This window comes from Osmia lignaria, chromosome 7 (genome assembly GCF_051020975.1).
Source record: "Osmia lignaria lignaria isolate PbOS001 chromosome 7, iyOsmLign1, whole genome shotgun sequence".
Classification (NCBI taxonomy): Eukaryota; Metazoa; Arthropoda; class Insecta; order Hymenoptera; family Megachilidae; genus Osmia; species Osmia lignaria.
This window is the reverse complement of record NC_135038.1, coordinates 9,909,045-9,935,901: the sequence shown is the minus strand read 5'-3', so window position 1 is coordinate 9,935,901 and position 26,857 is coordinate 9,909,045. Positions and strand designations below refer to the sequence as shown.

Here is a 26,857-nt window from a genome sequence, read left to right as displayed (position 1 = left end):
TTTTCATTAGTCAAAATAAAGGTACATAAAATGACCATTTCTGTTAAAATTGTCGAAAATTGACATTCGTGCTCGTAATGGGGATCCGGGTAAATTGGAAAATAGGAATATAATAAATATTCGTTTTTTGCCTGGACAACAGGAAGGCGCGTATTATTCAATGAAAAATAAAATAATTTGTACCGTTGCGCTTTTACCTAGGCACGGTGTAACACGGTTGATCGTTAGTTATCACACCTATGCGTTTGCGTTAAGCTCGATCATTTATATCGACACGGTGAGCAATTTAATTGGAACGTACCAACAGGATGATCCGTGCGCAGTACATTTTAATGTTTAATGATAAACACACGTAAGTGACTAATTAATTTAATTACCGTTCCCATCGTTACGCGATGCTTAATTACCGAACGCGTCGCTATGTAATTTCCCTGTTAAATAACTTTTATCAGGAGATTGAACGGTATCATCATTTTTATTCGTTTTTATTTAATCGGATTTTGTAATAATCCAAGATATACAGGGTGAAAAAAGGTGTGCTGGTTCGTTTTGTTTAACGGTTTACGAGGTGAATAATGATAGCACTTGGTAATTTGTAATTTACAGTTCTGTAAATTAATCCATGATTTGCAAACTTTTATATTGAACGTTCAAATTTTTAAATAAAAATTTCTATATAGGAAAATAATATCTAAAAGAATAATTCAAAATTTAGAAAATGCAAATCAAAATTGACATTAATTTATTACTGAAAATAATTAAATAATGTGAATAATTCAATTATAAATTCTATTTTATAATATGCAAATTTCATTCATCATGTTATACGAGGTGTGTATTAATTCTTTTCATATAAAATTGTTCTTGTAGCAAATTATGGTGGGTCTTTTAGCACATGAAATTTCAAGCCTGTTTATCATTCTCAAGTATCCCAAAATACACGATCTTGTTTCGATATAAATAGGGTAAAAAGAAGCAGGTTAACTAAACACTGATGCTTCTTGTGTACACTCTTGTCCACAAGTAATGGGACATTTATGTTCAAATTCCTTAATTAAAAATTTGAAATTTTCTTATTAATGCTAACATTTTTTGTTAAATTTTTGCCTAAATACGTCGACAAATTATTTTCGACATAAGGCATCATTTTCAGTATTTCAAAATTTCTCAATTAAATTGCCACAATCGCAAGTGTTCCAAATAATTGTTAAATTTTCTGGCAATAAGCTTAAAATAATTGTGAAATAAATAACTGAATCTGCAGTGTAATGATGATTTATTCTAAAGTGGCAAGGTGTTCCATGACTTATGGAAGGGAGAGTATATCGCACGTTCATCGACGAAGCTGCAGATTTCTGCACATCGTAGCACGGCCAAGCACGCTTGTGCAGTCACCGTGGATCCCCCTAAATAAATTCCCATAAAGCAGCACCGGTGGCTTGGTCACGTTGCCCTGTTCTTGCCGCACGATGTCTGCTTCCGTATTCGAGACACGATATCCTGCCAGTGGTACGTCATTCGCCCTGTCGCTAATCAGAACTAACCGCCGACACGTGACGCGAATTCTCTATCGACGAAACGAGAAGGAAGAGAAGGAGCCAGTTCGAAAAGCAAGGAAAGAACGAAGGAAGGAAGAAGAAGCGTAGACACGTCGTTCGCAGCAGCCATCTTTGCATCTTCCTTTCACCAGCAACCCCATTTTTGCGCTGCTGTTATGGCCGTTCCTTCGCCAACTAAACTCTTCTTCTCGATGTTCTTCCATTTTCAGTTGTTTTAGTGTTTCTATTTCTTTTTTTTTCATTTTATTTGCAACTGAATTTGCAAAGTATCTTAAAGATTGTTGAGGTATTTTTTAGAGAATCAGAGGAATACTAATTGGAAAATTTGATAATTTTTGAAAAAAATTATTCATTTTTAAATTGTAATCAATTATCATCGCATTGGTCATCAAAGTGTTAATAGATTCGTCAAATTAATGAATGAAAGTGCTCTTTCAAGCTTTCGCAGAGATTTGATAAGAAATAAGTTCACGAATGAACGGAAGTTGATAGCCCTATCAATTGGGTAGAATGTTTTCGTAGCTGTTCGTTGATGAAAATATTACGTAACTATAATAGAACGTTATAATGGGCCTAGAGATCAATGGATCTCTAGCTGATGAATTGAAATTTCTCAATGCAAGTACGGTCGCGACCCGGTGGCTAGTTTAGCCGACGTTTGACGTCTTTATCGCGTTCCGATTGTAAAAATAAAATCCCGGTAAACGAATAAGAGGCGAGATTAGATGGACGTCGGGGTTAAGAACGTGCTTTGAATCGTGTTCATTAAATCGTGATACGTCATTATGACGCTTCTCTTTGTCCTCATTCAATTTCCGCTAATGTTGCTGATTCAGTAGCTTTCTTATTTCGTTCATTACGATTTTGTTATGTTCGTGATAATTATTCAACTCTTTCATAAAGAAAACGAATGGCAAGAAACGCGTCAATTTGGGGAAATTGAAATTAATAAAGTTAATTTAGAAAAATTGGGATTAATTAAATTGTTTTAGGAAGCTCGAAATAATTGCGATAACTTGGAAAATCCGAGTTAATTGCGTTAATTTGGAAAATTCGAGTGAATCGCCTTGATTTAGAAAAATGAAAAATGAAAATAACGAAATAATCATAATACTGATTTTATTTCTTCTTCCAAGGTGCGAGTATTGCAGAGAAAATAAGGGCTGCAAACGAAATCCTTGGGTATCTGTTCAGACTAACAGAGTGGCTGTGTGGCACGATAAAGTCTCGAAGTAATTAGTCCGATGTTTACACAGTTTAACGTTTCCCTCGTATCTTCGGTTCTCCTCCTACGCGGCTCAATTAACTTACGGCGCACTTAATTAGTCGTTCTGGCTCTTGGCACGCGGCAACAAACCAGCGAGGCGCTTTCTAGCGCCGCTAAATTCTTCGTCTTCGCTCTTATCTGCAAAATAATTATCTGCCAGACGGGAGCTGAATTTTTATCGGTTTTCTACGGCCAGATGGAAGCCCGAGTTTCCCGCCGTTTTTCACTGATTTCCTCGGAAAACGCAGAGCTTTTCTCGATTACCTGAGAAGTGGAATAAAAATTGTACAAAATATTGGACTTCTTTCCCTTTTTTTTCTTTTTTTTTTTAGAAAATTTGTTGTGAAAGATGAACAAAAATGACAAAATAACACTTACTGTTATAACCTTCGGATGGTAGACAGATTTTATTTTATAACAGGTTCCGCTGTTCAACTTTAACTTTTCTATCACTATCCTCCATTTTTCATGTAACTGTAATTTTTCAATTACACGCTAATTAGGAACTCGTACATATTAATGTAAATCAAATCTGTTTCTCTGATAGAAAGAGAACGTAACATCTCATTTTTATGCATCAGCTATATCATTAGCTCCATATTCGTATGGACCATGAGTTTTCAAAATGAATGATATCATGCAAAACCATTGACAGACATTTTTCAAGGTGTGATATAAATATACAGGTAGTGGTTTATCCGGAAAATCCATTCGATTTTTATTGCCTCATTAATGAAATTCAAATACATGCGAATTTATCATTTAAAAACTAGTACAGTTAGTTTCAGTACGAAAATATGTATTTTCTTGAAATTTTAGTATCGCTATAGAAAATTGAGAGGAAATTATTATGAAAAGTATAAAAATAAATATTTTTTAAATTTTGCCAAAGTGAAGGCAAAACAAGTGTCGAAAATGAATCATTGGCTGTGAAACTTGTTTCGTGTGACGGTAATTTGTAAAATCGCTGGGGGTTCTCAAATTTGGCCGGCACTCCTGGCGAGCTCGACACAGCAAGCACGCCCCGGGGAAGAACTTATTCATAAGATTATTTCCCATTTTCGTCATGACGCCGTTGTATCGTTATTTAAGTTTTATATTAAAGCACGGTCCGTTGAGACGCTGGCTTTTTGATGTATGGGTCGCGCGTGTCCTGCTTCCTTCAACGGATTCCGCCTAAACGTGAGATATCGTGGCCGATCAATTTTTCATGAGTCTCTGTATTCGTCCTATTCCAAGGACTGCTCTCGACGACGTCATGGAAATTCGCCTCGCAACCACCGTTTTTCTTTATTAACTAACCAGACAAATCGACCCCCAGCTACATTTGTTTTTTATCGTCTGATGAATATTCTTTTCGAATAACTTTGACCAGACATTTCTTCGCAACTCGCAAATCAATCATACCAAAAATATTAATCAAAGTCATATTTGAACTACAAATTGTGTCAGGATATTGTAGGGCAAGGGTTAATGTTCAATGAGAAATGTTAACGAAATACAGAAAAGAGTATTAAAAAACCCACCCCTCTGATATGTCTATTAAAAAAAATATATTATTCGCCATAATTCTTCAAGTTTCCCCAACAAATCAATCAAAGGGTTAACGAAATTACGTGTCCCTAGAAGGATTCTTCATCTTCCGAAAGACGTCCGAAAAAGAAGACAAGGTTTGTGCCTTTAATCAAGGTCGAATGTTCATTCTGGTTGTCCCACGGTCGGGCTATCAAATACAATCACCGAACGTGCGGCATCTTTTCCCTTTACCCTGGTGTCATCCCCCGAAGCCATCCCCTTCCGGTATGCCAGGCCAGCTCTTTCCACGAACGTCGATTCGTTCTCGCTCTCACGAATTGAATCTGGCGGTGGCTGGCTGGTTAGCTGGCAAGCAGTTCCACAGGGAAGATGAAGGAGCGGAGAAGGTTACCCTGGCAACGACAGAGGGGTTTCCTCAGCGTGGTTGCCCGGGCAACCTCTAACCAGGAGAGATCCCTAAATATGCGCCAGCAGGGCAGAAGTGGCGCGAAAGAGGGAGACCGCACGAAAGAGGGTGAGAAGAAGAGGTGAATCGTAAGAAGAGAGGAAGGTAAGAGAGATATCTGCTTGCTGGTTGGTTGAACGAGGACGATGTCGGCTTGGTAACTGTTACCACGGAAGGTGAGGAGACCCAGTTAATTACTAAAGCGTTTTAATCGTCGGCAAAGTTCCGACGGCACTCCAAAGCCTTGGCCAAAAAGGGCTTCGGTGAATGTGGCGGCTGTGTAAATTAGGAACTCAGCCAGTTTCCTCTTTCTCGCTTGTACACTTGCCGCTAGACACCGGCCGGACTGGCAAGTTTTCGCGGCAAAACTTGGAACTCGGGATTACGTAGAATGATTTTCCTGCTACGTACACCGTTCTTGGTGAAGAAGAAAATGGAGATTCGACGGTGGAGTTTGTATCTTCAGAGATTGTTCACTTTCGTGACATAAACAGTTGACTTGCTGGAATAAACTTTTTTTTTCTTTTTTTTTTGAAGTTTGACGATGATTCGAAGCGTTGTCCCTGCGAGCTTGGATGGCGTTACCGATGTAGTGATGGGTGTAGGCGCTGAGTGAATGCAGAGAAATTTTCAAAAAAACCGCAAGGATGATATGCAGGAATTAAGAGTAGTGCGAAAGCAAATATGAGCGAGTAGAACCGTGCTCGGCACATGAGCGCGGGTTGTGAGGAAGTTTGAAATAAATCAGAACTTTTATTCATTAATCCTCGGATGGCGGACCGCAAAGAGAGTCCCAAGACGGTGGACCATGAAGAGAGCTCCAGTTTTAACATTTAACTTTAAGTTGATATCATTGTGTATGTTTTGGTCGGGGGTTTAAAATTCTGAAAGCATCGAAAATCGAAGGAAAACATCTACAATTTGCAGAAGAAATTATTACAAAACTATTTTGGATAAAAGTACTGGAGAAAAATAGATCGCATTTGATTTCTCGAGAATCGTGAAACACGAATCCATGCTGGATGCTGGTATTCGCCGAAAATAAATGAGGACGAGTCGACGACTCCCGTTAAATAACTTTGCTTAACAAGGTGCTGCCGCCACTGTAAAAAGATTACGTAAGCGGTAATGGCTGCCGGCTCCTCCTAAATTCAAGAACGAAGAGTTTCAGTACGAAGTGCACAGAGTGGAGAATCCAAGAGAGACGGAGAGAGATATAAAGAGAGACAAGTGGATAGAGATGAAAAGTGAGAGACAAGGAGAGGAACAGGAATGGCGAGCAATGAGGAGAGGGAACGTCGAAGTCGTGGCTCGTGGCGGGGGTTAATTTTAATTTCCTAATTTTTCCCACCCCGAGGCGCAGGTAATTTCCTCCCCAGAAGAGAATAGATGTAATTACTTAACGCCTCCGAGCTCTGAGCTCCTCTTATTAAAAGAGGATCGTGCCCTCGAGGGCTGGAGGGGTAAAAGATACCCGCCTCTGGTGGGGAGGGTGTGCAGACCGAGTGGTGGAAGCACAACAATCGTCGGAGAAACGATCACGAAGAAAGGGAAACGCTGTTTCAACCTTCTTCTCGGAATCGTTGAACAATGCGGACAGATTATTTACGAGCATTTTCAAGTTTTATAAAATTAATTGTGACCAGTATTCATGGATCAGTCGCTGATAAAAAAAAAATAGGCTTGTAACTCTTCTATTAGACATTCCATATAGTGGTGATTTATCTATTTTGAGGTATCCTCCTATGCTGAATTAGTAGAGGAAATAGGAAAAGAATTTTTTTAAATGTCAATATTATATTATTCACGCAAAGTATATAGAGAAAAGTTTAATTAAGAAATGGTGCAATCCTGTTCTAATTAATTTTAATTGTATGTCTAATAATAAGTAGTATGAGTAGGTTTTATCACTGAGAACCCTTTACACTGCTCTATTTAATATATTAAATTAACAAATCGACTGACACAGTGAAGATATATATTTTAATTCTAATCAAACTTACAAAATATATACAAGAATATTAACCTAAAGTTAAATAGAAAGACTATCATATATTGGAACAGTAAAATTTAGAAAATGAAAACAATATGAAATACAAATTTACATTAAAATTAAGCCTCTCTTCGTGATTTTCAAATTTTAATTTTTCAATTTACTACCTCACATTATCAGTAAAACAGTAATACTATTAGAAATAATATTTTTCCTTTAATTATTCGAGTGTATTCAATTTTCGGTGTTGGCCACCGACGATCCATCCGGTATTCAATGTAAAAAAACACAAATTAGAAAACAAAACAATCATATTCCAAATAAGTACAATTAGGTATAGCGTGTTGTACCGCATTTAACGCTTTAAACTTTCTTTTATTCGTCCCATGTATCCGCGATGATTTATCTTGTTGAAATTAAAAGGAACAAGGAAGACGTGTTCGGTGGAAGGCACCCTATTATTTCCTCGACGAAAAATGTCCACTGATCTGAGAGAGCAGTGTGAGTGGATCTTCTAGGCTGAATTAGACGTTAAGGTGGACGTGTGCCGGGGGTTCGACCGCGGCAGGGGTGGTTTCCCCGAATGTTGTCGGAGAAGGGAGGAGCCATCTTGCGGCTGCTTTCAGGCCAGCCACCAATTGATTCATCCCCACCGTGGCTCCATAACTGGAAGGAAGGGGCGTCGATTCAATTCCAGGACAAAAAAACCGTCCAAGAGGCGGAGCCCCCCTCGTAATCCGTCCGTTCCGATTGGCCAGAAACAGAGTGGCACCCGCGAACCCGCTATCCGGCCGACCAATCCACCACCACTGGGTGGCGACCCGAACCAGTTTGGGTTCCGTGGACAGAGGGGAGCCGTTGACTTCGCTCACCAGGCAGATAGTGCTGTGCCGTTGGCTCGTGCCGTAGTGGTTCTAACACTAACAGGTCCTTGCCACCGAGTAATCCATGGAATTCGTTCGTCGCGCGATCAAATTCTCGTACCAGGACCTGTCCATACTCACCGGTGTCGCCTAATTTTACCAGCTGACCAGTGCTACCGTGGTAACGTCCAGCTGCAGGACACCCTGTCAGCAAGTGTGATACTAGATCAGTGCTCAAGGACCTGTGTTTGTTTTGTTCCCCACTGTTCAAACTACTCATGTGACACTTATTTTTGGTGCTTTCGGTGGCAAGCTGAAGATCGAGGATCGAGGATCAACCCTAAATCAAATTGATCTTGAAGACCGTTGACGAAGAACTGTTCTAGTGATTGAAGTGAAGTTCCTTAGGACTGTATTCGACGAAGGATTGAAGGACCCTCCAGACTGACTCTGTGTTCGACGAAGTACTGTTCAGTTCAGTTGGTTGTTATTCAAATATCCGAAGGGACGAATGGAAAAATCCTAGAAGATCGTAATCTAAGATCTCTTCAGTTGATCTATTTTCATTAATAGTGATTGTGGTTGCTTCAGAAAATAGGAGGAATAGTCTGAACCTGTAAGATCCTTGAATCGCACTGTCCGACGGCTGACTGATCGAAGAATCTCTCTGTCAGCTATTCTCATCGACATCTCGGTCACGGGGATCGTAAAAACCCCGTGAATTCCGGGTGAAAAAGATGTAAGCGATCAGCTGATCCCGTGCAACGGCAAAAAGCTTGATTCAGAGGTTCTGCACGTGGCCGCGGCTCGACTAGTTGAAGCCTCCGAGGTTGAAGGGACTATCTTTCACGGTTGTCAGTACCGATGAGCGTGAACGGGTCGCGATCAGCGAACGCTTAGCGTCGAGGAGATAGCAGGGTGTTCATAGATGCAAAAGAAGTGAAATCTCTCCGACGGAGAGACAACCGGTCGTCAAGTTGGTACCAAACATGGGCCTGGAACCGGGTGGTGGTCTGTCCTTTCCACTGCTTCCTGGTAGCGGTTCCGCTGGTTCCGGTGGGTCACTGTTGACACCAGCCAGACTGTTCCAGAGGGCGACACCCGTGTTTCCGTTTCATCTGACAGGATGGTCGCCGCATCATCCGGTACTGGGACAGGTTCAGAACCAGGTACAGCAGACTATTCAGGTTCGGCATCAGGTGGCTGTCAGGTTCCTCAGTCATGCTCATCATCCGCATCCGGTGTTGGGGAACCACCCTCTGGTACCGGCGATAACTAGCCACCATCCGACCGCCCATCATCTTCATCACGGTGCCGATCACAACGACGAGGATAACGAGAAGAAAGGTAAGCGGTGTTCCTCTTCTTTTTCTTCAGGTTAGAACGCGGCTGCGATATCGTGATAAGGAGGTATCTGTTTTAAAAAGTTCTTCAGGCGTTTGTTAACCCTTGAACAGTGGAGTCTGGGTCAATCGAGACCCAAACTTGACATAAATTTAATGTATAATTTTTTAATGAAAGATTTTCTTATATTAGAAGAATTTCCGGAGGGGCAGTGTGAAATTTAGAAAGTGAAAATAATAATTGGGGCTCTCTCCGTGGTCCGCCGCTCAAGGGTTAAATAATAAGGCTCGTTTGGAATTGGAAGAGATACGGGTGTTCGAATTTGACTTTGCATAGTTGCAAGGAACTTCGGAAATTATAATTTGGTATGAAATAACGGAAGTAGAGGATTTAAACCTGAAGTTTCTTATTTTCTATTTGATACGTTCACTTAGGATTTAGGTCTATGGATATTCGCTAGGTGTTTGAAATAAGTGAAATCTCAGTGGTGATATAAATATGAATAATATCAATATTAATATTCTGACAGCCGTGATTTTGTTAAAAGGAAAGGAAAAATCATCACTTAAAAATGATTACCTAATGTTGTTCATTTATCATTTTAAATTGTTCCTCCAATCTTGACATCGATATAATATATTGCATCCACTAGGAAGTTCCGAAGAATTCAACTGAGTTTCACTAATTGCGTTAATAATGTACCGTAAACTTTCTATTTTACGTGACATGGAAAGTTCAAACCACTAATCGTCATTAGAATTTTATAGATATGTTTTTACTACCAGTCGAAGTGTCGAAACTTTAAAATGTAGGGTAACAATCTAATTCGATTAATTGCTATTGATAGGACTGATTATTCCAATGAGGATATTTCAATTGGGGCGTGAAACATTAAAGTTTTGTTTCTTGCTAGTTGTTTTCTGTCGCGATTCCCTCAAATGGATTTCTGTTTAGTAATAACACAAGAAGAACGGTGCAGTATAGATATCTGATTCAATTGAAGTTCCAATCGAACGAATTTCAAATTTTAATGGTTTAATTGAATACATTGTCGGGTTACCTTTCCTCGTTATTTTGTATTACTTATCGCTTTATAAGCTGCAATTCTGGGGCTATAATTACGGCAGATCTGTAAATTAATTGCAATTCTGTTGCTAATTAAACCGTGCACCACTGGCGTTGTGTATGTTAATAAGGTTGGAAGCTGGTTTCTCAACGTATTGGTTAAAAAGTGGAACCCGTGAACTATATTTATTTCCTTAAAATATGCAACTCGGCATTTTCTGATCATACACATTAATGGTACTCTCCTTTTTAGTTAAATTCACCGTTTCTTAAAGAAAAAAATTTGTTACAAATATGACGAAAGATTATTTATTAAAATTGGTCTGACACTTATTTTCTTGTTTAATTTTAATAAATATTTAAAAATCATACAGATGGAGATTAATTTAATTTGAATAAAAAGAATTCTCGATAAAGACACAAGTGTATGAGGTACTATAATAACTGTTTATTAGATATGCTTGCCCATATGTGTAATTTAAAGTTACCATTTTAGAATTAAAATTGAGGTTGCCCATAATTGATTGGCAGAATTTACACGTACGCCTAATAGAATGTTCGCTCTTGATAAAACAAGAAGATAGGTGTGTTCGTTCTCATTCAAACAGCTTCCCGTTTGAGCGTATTTCCAAGATACGTTCGGAAAAATAGTCTACAGGGAGTGGCGTAACACGGTCAATCATAAGATCGTTCTTGACGAGCCCATGGGATCGCTTACAGGGTTAGCCCCAATCCGCAACGCCCTTTTTCCACCCTTCCTTCGAGCTGACGGGCTGAAATCACGTTTCGTGTACCAGATCGAGGGTGGAAATCTGTTTTTTACGTGATACCATTCATGTCCCTAACGCTTGTTTATGCCTCGAAGGGAGTGCCATTTAACTCAATCCTCTCTCTTGTTTCTCTTTGTGCAAAACATTAAGGACCATCTTGTCACTTTAGCCTAATCTTTACAATTCCTTTAAATAGAAGATTTAAAGTAGTAAACACAGATACCAAAAAAAAAAGAAATAAATAAATAAGAAATTCTTTTTTTAATTTTAAACCTTGAAAATTTATAACTTTCAAAACAAGTAGATATATATATATATGTATTTTGTTTTTATCGAAAATTTAAATTACAAAAATTTTGAATTAACGAATGATTTGTAAATAAAATTTTGCCATCGTTTTGTACAGTACCGTTGTTTCGCGATGCGATTAAAATACTCGTCTTCCAATTTCGCTAATGGGCCGACTATCGTGGCCAAGCACACGTAACGCGAACCACAAGTGAACAACCTAACTAATTAGTTTCACGAGTGTTTAACGTAACACTGTTTAAGATAAACGTGTCATGTCTGACAGGCGTGAGAGATCTCTCTGATGAAGTGTCTTGCTTTCTTTCTTGCCATTTCAAGCCGACGACTGCCTTCATCAGCCTTATTTCTAACAGATTTTGTTAGTCACCAGTCGTTGGCCAATCTGCTGGAATATCTAATTAGCATCGCAAGCAATTTTATTTTTTCTTGAGAAGTTTCGGAATTTTTACATGGACGGTGATTCACAACCAATTTTGTGTGACAATCTAATTTTTGTCGAAGCAGTTTCGAACTTTATGGGTCATAACTGATCCAGCATCTGTCGTTTAATGCTATTTCAGATTAGAAAATTGAATACTTTAGCGTGGAATTTATACGTCTGAAAAAATTTGAAATTGTTTTAACGTAGATAATTATCGAACATTTAATTCTAATATAATTATTAACGACGTTTAATCGACGAGGAAGTAATTGACAACTATTCCAGACTAACTATATCACTGACTCCCGTCGACATTTAATTAAACGAGGGAGTAATCGAAGTTTCTTAATCGATGATCGATCAAGGTTTTATTGTTCCCTTTATTACTTTACGGACAAATCACTTGAAATTCTGCATTCGATCGTCTACGACCAATTAATCGCCAGGGACTGTTCGCCGTGGATACTTGTTATGAATTAATTATAATCGACGATCAAGGATAATTGAGTTATTTCAGTAATAACGATGCTTCCAAGGAATCCATCGATTTTCCGGGAATTTTAAATTGAGATTGTTTTTAGGAAGATAAAGATCGTTTTAAACTCCTCATTCTTCTCGATCTATTTTCTCGAGGTGGTATTTTTCAACGTTTTCTATTTATTGGGTAAAATTATATTCGCAATTCTTTTGTTTGAAAACTCTGTAAAGCTGTAGCTTTTATATATAGAAATTGAAATTTTGTATAATTGAATTTTTATTAATTCCAAGAAAATTAGTTCAAATATGAAAATTTGTAGAATTTCTACCCTTTAAATATTTAATAATTTTACAAGTTTTATCAGAAAAATAACCGTTGTCAAAATTTCTAATTTTATAGAAAACAAAGGATTCTAGTGGTCAAAAGCAAAATCGATAGCATTTTAAAATCACTGTCATTAAAAATCATTATTGCTTCTCAAAAAATTGTTTACAACTGGTACGTCGTTAAAACACCAGCCAAAAGGCTCGATGATCTTTCTGATGCAGAGTCGAAAACACCTATCATAATATCAAGATCCGTAGACAATTTAATTTATTCGAGCTTCTGTAAGCGATCCTCGAGCGAGACTCAATAATTTTCAACGTTTTTATTATTCTCCATCGTTCCACCGGATCATCTTGGTTTCCAACTCGCTCGACGGATCGTTGCTTTTTATGTCAATCCGCTCGATGATCGTTCGTTCTCCTCTAATCGTGAAATAATGACACGGCTAGGGATGCTTTAGTCGCTTCTTAAAGAAACTGAAGTCATTTGGCTGCTTCGAAAATATAAGCCACTCCGTTAGACCATCAGAGTTCCCTTTAAGGGACGTCATTTTTCCAGGATATTAGGATTACACTCGAAAGACTCAATCAACCCACGATTATTAATAGAGACATCATTTACCTCGTTCCACTTCCAGCATTAATACCCGGTGATAAAATTGGTATCTTCCTAAGTAGCGATCGAATTGATATCAATACGTATTGATTATATTCAAAAAATTCGATATCAAAATTTTTTATAGAAAATGTTAAACAGTATAGAAATTTTTAGGTATTTGACATCAATTTTCGATACTGATTGAGTCATCAGTCAGTAAAATATATAATCTAAAATTATACATTTAACTTTAAATTAATATCCTGATGATCTAATGCAAGGGTTAAACGAAATAAGAGAAGACGTTTTGATATTTTCTTATTAATGCGAAACAACGGGCCGCCTCGAGCCACGCATTGATGAAGATATCAAGCGGCAATGAAGCGCGTGGTGGCCACTTTTGAAATCATTTCGTGCACGAGAAATTCCGGCTTCAATGTGTTACGAGAAAGTCCACGGTTGCTCGAAATAAGCCTTTAGAGGTTGAAATGTTTCTTGATCGTAATTGTGGTATGACGTTTAAATTGCGGTACAGTGGCAAAATCGTAGTACACCGGCATGATTGCGGTGGGCTCGCATGCAACTTAATAACACGAAATTTATGAACGATCTTCTAACCCTTTCATCCTTACTCGATCCATAGGAATCACGGGTGAATTATCGCCACGACATTTCGTGTCTTCGATAAATTCAATTAGACAATTTTCACTTGTTTAAAAACATAGCAGGAATTTAATATTAATTGAAAAGTGGATGTTTTGAAAATAACAAAATAATTAGAAATTATCCATTGATTATATGAAATTCACTGGTGATTCGCTGTTCCGCAAAGACATTGGCATTAATTGTAGTACGTTTATCGCGCACGATAACTGAGTGACGATAATACGAGACAAAACATGCAAATTAAAGTATATTAATAATTCAGATTAGCTGGGGGAAATAAACAGCTGCGTTGCAATTATGGGAACCTATATCTTGACTATAAAAAACTTGTCATATATCGTGTATTTTTCTTTCGGTCAGAATAGAAAATAAGCGAAGCTACAATTTAGTTTTCCTGTAGTAATCGTTCGGGGTGAAAATACAATTTCTCAGTCGTTGCTCTAACAATTCATTTTCTACCGATCTCGTTTCGCGTGCAACTTTGAATGACAGAAATTAAGAGGAAACGGAGGGAAGAAGAGTCTGTAGGAACCGAAGGCCGAGGACGATTCAATTTGTCGGTCGCGGTGCGAGCGTTTCCGAAGGCCCGTGGCGAGATTCACGTTCGCGGCACGCAAAGCACGCTCGAAAATTAGCCTCGTGACCGAGCGACAGTGTGTTGGTAACATCATCGTGGAGGGTGTTGCGACGGGGAACGGATCCGTGGAAGGTAAGGACGAGAGAAGAGAGATCGTACCGAAGGAAAGTAAGAAAGAAGTTTTGAAAAGGGACTAACGACCGGCAGTTAACAACGCGGCTCTGAAATTGCTGGTTGCCTGCTGCATCTTCCACGGCCGACCTGGCTGAGAATTATTAAACTGTAGTTTAGTTTAAATTAAGTTATTACCCTGAGACCGATGCCTCCCTCACGTCTTTGCCCCTTTACCTACACGACTATGACCCCGTCGAACCCAATACAAGTGGCCCCTCTAGGATACACGTACATTTATACGTAACTTCTCAACGCGAACAATCGACCGTTGCTTTTCATCGGCTGGAAATTATCGTTTCTCCCCTTCGAGCAACACGATTCTATGCAGGTCCGCGAAACCTAGCGATGGAGATGTTGGGAATGGTGATTGAAAGAATATTGAATCAACACCATCGATTTCCAATTCGTTAATAAGAGAATTAAATGAAAATCGGGGACCTCTCCATGGTTCGCCGTCTGAGGGTTAATATTTTTAGAAGTTATAGATATTCAATGGGGTAATTATTCAATTAAATCTAATCTTTCTTTATTTTTTTTAATTTTCGAGCATATTTCAGCAACTTTTGAAAATAAGAATTTTAATTTCTTAAGTTGACTCCCCTTTGTTACACTACATGGGGTTATTTTCATTTTAGGATCTTTTTATTCCTTTCGGTTCTGATTTTCATATAAGAAATTTAGTTACTGTGTCTGCAACTTAAATTTATTAATAAATATTAACTCAATATTTTGCAATGGACATAGTCTAGAAAAATTCTAATTTTCCTTTTATTAATTATCCTCGTTGAAGATGATAAAAACATATACAAAAAGCAAAGTACATTTAATCCAGCAAAAAATTGATATGAATTTCATTGATCTCTAGAGAAATAAATCAACGCCGCTTCGTGTAACTAAAAAACACCCTACAATTTCCCGTAGGAAATTGATCTCTTCCCGTTTCTACGATGATCAAGCAAAGTCGAATCACACGTTTCGTCTTGAATCGCGGCGCTCTTTTTTAATCCTCGGTATCATTAAAAACAATACGCTGGAGGCAAGCTGAATCGCTCTAATAACCACCGACCCCGTTCCTTAAGGATCAAGATCAACGCGTTCCTCGCGATTCGACGTGCGGCCGACAATTTGCTTCTCCTTGCCATTGCCACGAGGTCGTTCCGTTTACACGGAAATCGCGTTTCTACGAATGTGGGACACGAAACTTCTTCCAACCCCGAAGACGTTAATCCACCCGAGGGGCTGTGCGATGAACTCGCGCTAAAGTTGCAGAGGAAAGGTAATAAAAGGAAGATCCTTATCGTTCAGAGACAATTAGCGAAGCACATAAATACGACGTATTTATAGCCTGTCAGCCGTATCTTTCCCACTGTTTTCGTGACCCTCTACCCCTTCTATCTTTACTACCCCCTTAACAGGAACTATTTCATTAGATAATGTTATTTTAGTGCATAGTCTCTATTGCAATTTTTGGTAATAGGCCATCAATCTCTCATTTTGTGAGTAGACATTTTGAAATAGATATTTTGAAATAGATATTTTTTGTTATATAGAAAAATCGTACCGAAGGGGTAAATTTGGGGGTGAAAATGATCAAACTATAAATATGTTTAGCAAGAAATAGAGTTGTGACAAGAGAAAGCTATAAAATTTATGAAATATAAAATTAAATTAAAATTGGGCCTCTCTCCATGGTCCGCCATCTGAGGGTTAACATCACTATCATTTAACTATGAATTTAAAGATATTTACAAAAGAACCAGATATTCAAATGCCTTTTTTTATTTACTGAAATTATTGAAAATTATAGCTGTTTCCTTATTTCTACATTCTTTCAATTTTTTTTCTCATATAAAACATGTTACCAATTTTCAATAGTTTTATACCTGTTAACGAGGTCCAATCAAAAATCTATCAAATCTCCAATCTTCATTTTTCAGAGCTGCTTCCTGACCCATCGTCGAAATCACCTCCTCTCCTCTTGAAATCCTTTCCCATCTCGGAAAATCCCATCTCCAGCCTCTTCGTTCGTTATAATTTATAGCTCCAGATTCTGCGTTCTCGATCGAGGCCTCTGGACTCACCTGTCGATGTTGATCAACCGAAAAAAAAAAAGAAAGGTCTGAAGCAATGTATCAAAGCGAGGGAAATCACCTTGAGACACTCACCCACGGCGTGTCTCTCGGCATCGGGATTTTTCAGTTCGCCTAACTCGTAATTTTCGCGTAATTGTGTTGGCCGCATGCGATGTAAAAGCGTGGCTGTTTATCACGAGGCTCGGTATCGGTCGCGCGTGCATAGCAAGCGGATGTGAATCACCAATCATTTATCAAGCTAGAGAAAACACTACCCTAGCGACTCTTGCTACGTGCAATTAGTTATTAAATTCCGATTTGCCCGGGATTTATCGCGTCGGTGCCGCGATATCGGAGCGCCTCCGTACGTGGTAACAATGTTTTCATGGTAATTAAATTAAAATACTCGCGGACGATTAGATTGAACGCGGGTTGCATCTTAGGGAGCGGTCTCCGATCGCGTAGGAACGGTGAAATCGTCGAAGATTGCTGAAACAGAGAGGTTATTGTTGTCCAGGCTGCGGACGGGTGAACGTCGGGAAGAAGGAAGTCTGATTTGAAAGAAATAAAATTATAATGGATAGGCGATGGTCGGTGCTCTTTGATTAACGTGCGGGAAATGACGAACTTTATGTACTAAATACTCGTTATAATAATTGTTCAAATATTTCAGTGACATATCACTCAAGTATTCCAATAATTATATTTTCTTGAAAATAAATCTGGAGACAAAGGGTTAATAATATTCTTCATACATACCTAATTTTCATAATTGGTGGCGTAGATTTTATTATAGTAATTAAAATATTTCAATAGCATGTTATTCGAGCATTCAATAATTACATTTTTTTTTCTGAAAATAAATCTGAAAACAAAGGGTTAATAATAATCTCCATATATACCTAATTTTCATAATTGGTGGCGTAGATTTTATTATAGTAATTAAAATATTTCAATAGCATGTTATTCGAGTATTCAATAATTACATTTTTTTTCTTTTTGAAAATAATTCTTAAGACAGAGGGTTAATAATATTCTTTGGACCAACTTGATTTTTTTAATTGGTACCTTCAAATATGAGTCATTTGAAATTCAAACCAGAAGGATGCAGGGACCATTTTTTGAAGTTTTTTAATTAAAAACAGAAATAAATAAGGAAAATGTTTATTCTAACTGCAAATAAGAATCAGAACGCTACATAAAAATAAAAATAAGTCATTTTTGCCGTGCTATTCGATAACCATCACTTTCTACGTACGATCAACGATAAGGAGATCGGACTGGGATCGACACTTTAAAACAATCGACTGCCACGGACTCGTAGAGATCGCACGCGAAGACGTTGATACGATATTGCCAGGCAAATGACACGCCATGGGGTAACAACCCGTGGTTAGTAATTAGGGTGGCGAGAGAGGGTTGGTAAGCATAGTTGCGGCACGCGAATTCACATTTTTCTTGGTTGTTATTCGCGATCTCGAACCTGCTGTGAATTCACAGATAAGCTGATCGATCGAATTAATTGTAACTCAAGTAATCAAGTATTTCGACACGTGATAATGTTTGCGATGACAAAAGAAAAGAATTGTTTCATTTATTTTTCAATTTTTATAGCATATCATTTTTTAAGCTTAAACTTGTTTTTATTACATTTCATAAAATCTACCGAAAAATATTCTCTTTTAACGGCAGTGTCAAAAATATTAAAGTGAAATATGAATCCTTTGGTTTTTTTTTTTGTTCATTATTCATAAAATAATTCACAACATTTTTCCTTTTTTATTAATAATATCAGTCTAGATCAAAGAAAATCTAATTTTCTTTACCTCTGGACGGCGGACCATAAAAAGAGCCCAATTTTAATTTAATTTTATATTTCATATGATCCTCATTTCCTAAATTTTACACTGTTACTAAATTTTGGTAATTGTACACCCTCTCATTTAAAAATTATACATTTAACTTTAGGTTAATATCCTTGGATATATTTTATAAGTTTCGGTCTCGAGCGACCAGGACTCCGCTATCCAAGGGTTAATGATGACACGCGACGACAGAATTCTCATTTTTATTCGAAAAAGAGGAATAAAGAGAAGAAGAAGCGGAAAACGAAAGAGAAACGGTGCCCGCCCCCTGGTGGGCTACGATTTCAATATTAACCAAAGATCGAGATCGAGATCTCGATCGAGATAAGGTTAACACGAACACCGAGCTACACTTATCGTGATCCGGTGCAGACGGCGGTGCCTCTTAATTTGTTTACATGATCCTCACTATCATTATGCGAAACACAGCGCTACTCTATCCGTCGCTTGTTAAGGCTACGCACAGCGGGACGTAATTTCTCGATTGGCAGATTATCGAAATTTCTTGATCGATGCAGACCTCGATTGAACGTTGTCGAATTATTATGTGCCAACAGGTTGACTGTCAGGGTTACAGGAGACGTTTAGTATGGTACGCGACGACGTGGATCATTAACACGTTAAGTGACAGAATTTAATGCGAGTCGTTAAAAGAGAAACTTTTGGGTATTTTTAATATTAAAACATTGAGTAGACTTTTAATGCTAAATCAATTAAAATTTGCAAATTAGCTATTATTCAATTACCTAAAATATTTTTCATAGTCTTTTGGTTTATTATATAATACACGACAAATTTTAATTAAAATTTAAGTAGTTATAAAAATGTTTGAATAGACCCAGAAAGTGTTATAACAGCAGTACCTAGATTTTTTCGTGCCCTGGGTAAATTTTTTTAAACCCCAGTCTACGTTTATGAAATTTTTTCTAAATTCCGGAAGTACCCTCACGAAACGATGACGATCAGTGGCTCGAGCCGGTGTATACGGTATCGAGAGCCGATCTACACGTTTCACGAGTCAATTTAATTGACGTTAACCGTTACAGTTAGCCGGCAGATCGAGGAGAAAATATTTTAATTAGTCGACACGGCATCCCTACGGGCAAAATTTCAACCTGGCCCGTACGCGAGTTCCTTTATTGATTTATTGCCGATCGAGAACCCGTGGTTCTTCCCTTAACATTTCTTTTTTTCTTCCATCGTCGCTTCGATCGTGATCCCCTTTCGCTGGTTCCTCAATTTCTGTTAAATTACGGCCCACCGACGCTGTTCGAGGCATCGATACGTAATTACGTATCACGATAAGCGGGTGTACGTGTGCCATCTACCCGCGTGCCGGATAAATCGTCGGTTTAATTGAAACGCCGCGATCGCCGTCCGGTCGACGCATCGTAATTTCTAAGAGTATATGGAAATTTGCGATCGAATTGTTGCGCAATAATTGTTGAACGATTACCGGGGACCGTAATCGATACACGAACGAACGTTCGATGTTGCGTAAATTGAGGAAGTTCGGTCGGGAACATTGTTTTGTTCGATCCCGCGATACGTTGATCGATGAAAAATTATCGAGTTTCCGCTGGATGGTGATCTTAATTAAGGAAATTAATCTTCTATCCTTCGTATTTCATCCACTTTATTTCTCTTTGTATTTATTTCAGGATTATTTATCGAGTATTTACTTATCTCAAAATACCACGCGTATTAAGTGAAATTATGGAACACCTTTTTTATGAGAATTCCATCGAACTAAGCGCCATTCGAATCAATATTATAATTTTTCGATATTTCTGAATTTGGCTAATCCTTCTGCAAAATATGCGGAAAAAACGTGAATTTATTTCAGCGGAATTATTTTGAAATGGTAATTCAAATAACAAATTATCATACTTGTCTAGATACCATTTCCAACTCCATTCGTTCTTGACTTCTTTATTATCCCTAAATTATCCCAGTTTAATTGGTTTTCAAACGTAAATAACAATTTCTCTTTGAATCTCGCATCTGATTCATGGAGCCTCTTCAAAATGACATATTAATCAAAAAATTCATCGGATTTCCCTTTCGCGCCTCAAATTGAAATCCGTGGAATTTTAACAAACGAATCGCCATCGTTTATCCAACGTAGAAATATTCATCCAATTAGCAAAGCAAACGAACTCCTTCCTTACTTATTCAATAGTTTCTAGAATGAAATAATGAAACTTTAATTACCCCACGGTGCATTTAATCGAGGGTATACGCTACTGAATGTGGTCGGTAACAAAGAAGCTTCTTCTCTGGTAAACAATTTTTCAGCCGTACACGAAGTAACAATTATTTACGGCTTAGCGTGCGTATCGACTCTGGCGGGGAAAAGAAAAGGAAGAGAAGAGGAAAAAAGGCGCGACCGCGATAATAATTCTATTTCCATTAGATTACACCGACCTGTAGCTGAAATGATCTCACGAGGCGGTAGGGTTAATCTGTTGGCGAAATCACGGGGAAACTCGTCGAACATGCTAATTAAAGATTTTTAAATTAACACTTCATATATATTCGAGTTAAGCGGCGCGCTATCGCGATTCGTATCTCGACGTGTTACTATAATTTTCGTCGGATTTAACACACGATCGAAACAATTATTTCGCTCTTAATCCAGTGACTCATCGAATAAAAATGAAGAATTCTAATTCCCATGAAGGATTAACCGAAACGATCGCGCGTAAATCTTGGATCGATCAAAAGGTTAAACGGATCGTTGTTCAGATCTCGTTAAAGAAAGCAGGGATATTTTCTTGTTGCCTTTACATACATCGCCGTCGTGTTGCGCGTGTTTCGCGATCGTTTCCGTTAAACAATTCCGTTAAACAGATTTAGATTCATTGAATCTTTTTATGGCCTCACAGGCAATTGAAGATCGAATCTTTTTATAGTCATTCTGAGTGAACCACTCCTTCGACTGAAATAATGGTATAGGAAATTATTTTTCTTATTAATTATAAGGTGATTATCATTGATAACCTTCACGCTAGTCGACGTGTTAATACTTATTAATATCCATATTAACATGGTAGATTATTTTGATTGGGATTTTCCAACATGAAATTGAACGTGAATTGAAAAGAAAAGTATGATTTAAATATTATCAAAAATATGAATTATAATAAATATAGAAAAATTATTAGTAGATTATTTTAATTAGGATTTTCCAACATGAAATTGAATGTGAATTGAAAAGAAAAGTATGATTTAAATATTATCGAAAATATGAATTATAATAAACGTAGAAATACTGTTGGTAGATTATTTTGATCAGGATGGTCAAATATGAAATTGAATGTGAATTGAAGAAAAATATAATTTAAATATTATCAAAAATATGAATTATAATAAACGTAGGAAGACTCTGTTGAAGAGTTCCTTATCTGGTTCCCTTTTTCTTGCCAATCTTCTGGTAAGAGTGGCTTCGTTTCCTCTTCCCATGCATTACGTTGCACAGAGCCACCCCCGGAGGGGTTCCTGGCTTCTTAATGCTGGCTATACGCAGCCAAGGATTGCACGCGAAGGTATTAATATATAATTAACCGGCCTGGTTGTAGATCGTATCTGAAAAAGCTCCTTATCGGCCAGCAGGCCGCCGATACCGGGGCTACCCATATTATGCGAAGACCCTTTTACGTGGCTTCGTACCTTGTTCGACGAGCTGCTGTCGGCCTTTATTTTTCTTCTTTCTCTTCCCGGGTTCTTCCTTTCGTGCCTTTTCGTAGCTCCTTCCTTCCCGCTATTCTTTCTTCTCTCTTTTGCACCGTGCACCTCGACGAAATAGACCGCCACGAAAATCGCGGAAAATTGCTGCCACGATAATAATTTACCTTTTTTCCAACAATGTTTCGTGAAGATTATTAAGAAGATAATGATAAATGGGAATTGAGTTCGAAGAGATATCGAGGTCTAATGAAAATTAAATTTTAAACAACACTAGTTTTATTTGGTCGAAATGGTTTTTTGTGAGAAAGTGTATTGATTTATTTAATTAACAATTAAATTTGCTTCGAAATCGTTGTATCAGTCAACTTGTTCTTCATAAATGAATCAAACGTAAATTGAAAAGCAGTTAAAAAGAAAATATTGATAAGTGTACTTAACTGATGACACGTTCCTTTCGAGCTGTTATATCAATTAAAGCTTCCAGATGGCCGTCGGTTCGAAAATTTATTACCCCGAAATTCGGGAATTTCTTAGTCACGAGCAGTGTGATTTAAAGCGTTCGATCGGAAATCTTATCGTTGATCGAACGGCAACTAATCTAGATTCGAAACGTATTGCGGCACACGACACCTTGTAAGACGTCGGCAAAATACCGTGTACCGAAGAAAGCTAATTAAAAAGATCGGGAGAAAAAAGGAGGGGTCGGTCTCGTTGCCGAAGGAACGGAACTATGCTCCATCGACAGGTGCGAAGCAGTTGTTTCGACAACGTCCGCTTTAATTTACCATAATGGCTACCCTCGATTGACCGTTAAATAGCCCTGTTTATTATTCTAATTCATCTTATTTATCACATTCAATTGCTTTCCCTCTGAACCATAACGATTCCACGATTTCTGACTGAAAATTTTTCGTGCTATCATTCTTTCATATATATTTATGAAGGAAATGCCGTATTTGTAAAAAGGTCTTTTGGTATGAACTATAAAAAATGATGGACACTCGAGGATCGTCGGGCAAGGAGCGATCGGTTTGGACCGGCTTCTCTTATATTACTCTCGATATTTAATTCAAGATCGTTCGAGCACCGTGGCATCGTGCGGAATAGGTCGATGGGAAGGGCTGGAAGGGTTGCTCGCAGGGTTGGTGGGGCGAGGTACGGGGCACTGTAACCGGGCGTCAGGAGGATTGATGGCGTCTAGATGCAAATGCAGTCAGTCTGGCACGCAAGCAACGTATCCACCTACCGACGCCTTATGCCAGTTAACGCCTTACAGCTTAATAATCTTGTTCGTTGTCCTTCTCTCTTTCCTTTTTGCTTCTATCTTCATCGGACTTTCCTTCTGTTATCCCTGCAGGTGATTTTCCTTGCTCTCTTTTGCCGTTGCGTCTCCAACGAATTGCCATTGTTTTCCTTCCTTTTCATTTCTGTTCGATCCGTTCATTGTCTTCTTACATTTTTTTCGCTGCTTCCGTTTAACGCTCTATTTCTTCTTTTTTTTTTTTTAATCACTTATTACATCTTCTTTCAATTTTCTTTACAGTCATCTACAGTTCGTTCTATTATCTCTTTTTCTCTGTTCCTTTTACCATCTCCAGTTCTCCATTTCTCTGCTTTTAATTCTTTCTTTCTATACGCATATATCTTCAACCCTCGGTCTCTCTTTAACCCGAGTCCTTCGGCTTTTCGCTCTGCTTTTTTTATCTTTTTTCTTGTTCGTTGGAACTCGTTCCGTCTTCCCTTTTGCTCGCGGCACTTTATCACTCTCTCGCGCCGGTTAAATTACTTTATTAACCCTCTTTTCCCTGGGATACCCCCGTGCGGAGCGGGGCCCCGTAGGAGGCTAGCCACGATTCTGGTCCACGACGGCAAAGGTGGAGAAATGATCTAATGCTCGGGGATCCTTCAGTCCGTTAAACACCACGGTAATTAAGTTTATATTAATGTTTTCGGTGTGTACGAGATATCGCGAGCCGTTTGTGTATACGAGCGTGTAAGATGGCCGGCCGTTGGAAATTAATTGTCGATTGCCGGCCGAACGAGTTGGCCGAGCGGTGGCTTTTAATTAAAATGTTCCTTCGTGAAACGTCGAAGCAGAGGAAGTTCAGGATTTAGATCACTTGTAATTTCATTTGCCGTAGTTTATTTTCCTGTTCACGGTTATTCTCCTTTGCTATTGATGAATGAACGCTTCGCGGTATCGAGAAAGCGTGATAGCTTAATTAAGGAAATGTTGGATTGTTGGATAATTTCATGACAGAAAGGTACCTAAAAATGGCACTTGCGCTATGTCAATTCAAAGGTTTAAAATTAACGACAATGACTGCATAAAGGTTTCATCAATTATTCTCAGTACAAAATGACTGATGCTTAATAAATCATCCAACTTAATTAAGGAAATATTGTATTGTTGGATAATTACATGACAGAAAAGTATCTAAAAATGGCACTTATGCTGTGTCAATTTAAAGCTTAAAAATTAATGAAAACGGGTGCATAATGATTTTATCAATTATTCTTAATGCAAAATGGCTGACTCTTCGTAAGTCATTCAACTTACACCTTAGTGTTACTCATTACCAAATACTGTGCCCCAAAATAATAATGGAGATCAAGGTGAACTGTTAGAAATTTCTTAGACCCCAATTTTAAGAGATTTATTCAAAAATGTCAGACATGCCAGAAGAAGTATGCAACGAAGTCGTTGATGAGTTTCATACGAATTTACCGAATAACACGGTGGGATATTTCTTAACCCTGTGATTAATCATTATAAGTCAGACAAGTAGGTTGAAGTGTTTAGACCATGAAGAAGTTTGTACACGGACGAGGCGGCGTAGAAAATTCGTGCTGCATCTGAGCTGAAAGTGGCGGTCTCACGGGTGCCAGAATGTCGTTCCTAACGCTAATGACGTCGTTGACTCTCACTTAACAAGAGACTACCCTCTAAATGGAGGGTTGCGCCGTGGACAAAACTGGTCCGATGGTGCTCGCCAACCCGGTGATTACGAAACTCGAATTCACTTCTAAATTACATACGTTGTAAATGCTGTTAAAGTACGTGCAACCGTTCAACTTGACCACAGATTTTCCTTGAATCGAATACCATTACATCCGGATCGAAAAAAAAAAAAAATTTTATCCGAAGTTCATCATTTTCTTTTTCCAATATTCCTCAGAAGAAAAAATCAGTAATTTTTTTCCTAATTAATTTCATCAGAAGATGACGTTGAAGAGTGTCGATGCGATGTTCAATTAAAATTTTTAATTAAGAATCGTCACGTTCACGCGATTATTAAGCTGGTACAATGTATGGGTTGGAGAATAAAAGCCGGGTTATTAAGTTTAATGTCATTATAAAAGCGTCAAGGGGAAAATCAAGATGCAGAAATATTCCACGCGTATCGTGTATTCGACCTCCTCTTAATTACGCTTTTAATTACAGGTTACGTCGTTCAATAAGAACCAACCGATCGCTTTCTTTTATTAACTGATAAATCGTGCCCTCTGTTAACTTTTCATCTACCAAACATAAAATATCAATTTTTTTTGTTAATTTTGTTATAATTTTTTTTATTTTATGTACTTTAAAATACAGTAGAGTCACGTTATATTGCTGCTTCTAAACTTCCAGTTGGAAGGGAAAAGGGAGATAAAATTGTATCATTTTTGTATTTGAAATCATGATCATATTTTCGCGTCACTTTTCAAATGAACAAAGGCGCGGGAAAATATTGAAATTTAAAATTATGATTAAGATAGCAATACTAAAAGCACCGAATTAATTTATACTCATAATATATTAAACTTGAAAATGTTATATTAAACACAGAGTATTTAATAATATAATATCTGATTCAGCTGCGAATTCAGCTGCACGCGGATACGAACTTGTCAGAAATAAGAAGTCTGGTTTGGAAAGTTCACGTAAATAATTTCTTCAATTTCAGTTCGCGCACCGTGTAATTAACGAGCGCACGTGAAGAGATAATGGTGGACGAGACGGAAACTCGAAGGCGCTACCCTGTTTAACAATTGAACGAAATTAATCGCGCTATTCATCAGGATTTCATGAAGAAGGGCAATTTCAGGAGGGGTTTTATATCGGTTGAATTAAAGTTTCGTTAATGCTATTAAACGACAGCCTACACACAGACGCTGTTATTACGGTTAATGTGTCCGACGGAGAGCAAGGTAATTATTATAATTCCCTCGAATTGCTGCTTTCGAACGCTTTTTCTCAACAATCAAACAAAACGTTTGTCGTTTATTCGCTGCTCGCATTTCGAAATAAGACATTACTGTAAGGATAAAAAGAGGGAGAAAGTGTTACCATGTTTGTAAGAAATATATCATCGGAATAAAAAATTTTCTTAATCAGCAGAATTCAATAAAATGAAAATTTATTGATCATTTTTATCGACGGTGGAAATGAAAAAAAAATAGATGATATTTATTCAGGTTTTTTTATTTTTAATTAAAATATCTGAGATTCTCTGTTTTATATATTATTAAAAATTCATATTACAAAATGACGAGCGTAATTAATGGAGGAGTAGTATAATTATTTTTAGAATAACTTGAAGAAAATTTCAACTACCACGTTTGTAATATGAGAGATCGTGGGAGTTATTTCAACTATAAACTACGTGGTGATATTATACGAAATGTCAGAACGATTTTACTTGAATAAAAACACGGTTTTTCTTTTGCCTTCATCTTTGACTAATAAAATTCCAAGGTATATCATATCAAGGTATCACCGGTTCTGACGTTAAAATCGTCAATTGCACGTATGAAGTAAGTCAACTATTGGATCGCATGTAAATACGTAAAAGC

At 37.8% G+C, this 26,857-nt stretch overlaps 1 protein-coding gene across 2 annotated transcripts in view; it reads left to right on the top strand.

Annotated features, from left to right (window-relative positions):
• The window catches only part of LOC117604353 (uncharacterized), a 55,116-nt gene that overhangs the window by 13,205 nt on the left and 15,054 nt on the right, over positions 1–26,857 (top strand). For both annotated transcript variants that reach the window (XM_034324313.2, XM_076689021.1), the window contains exon 3: positions 7,224–9,010. In XM_034324313.2, coding sequence (XP_034180204.2) covers positions 8,653–9,010 — 358 coding nt within the window. In that variant the 5' untranslated portion in view covers positions 7,224–8,652. The remainder of the gene's footprint in view (positions 1–7,223; positions 9,011–26,857) is intronic.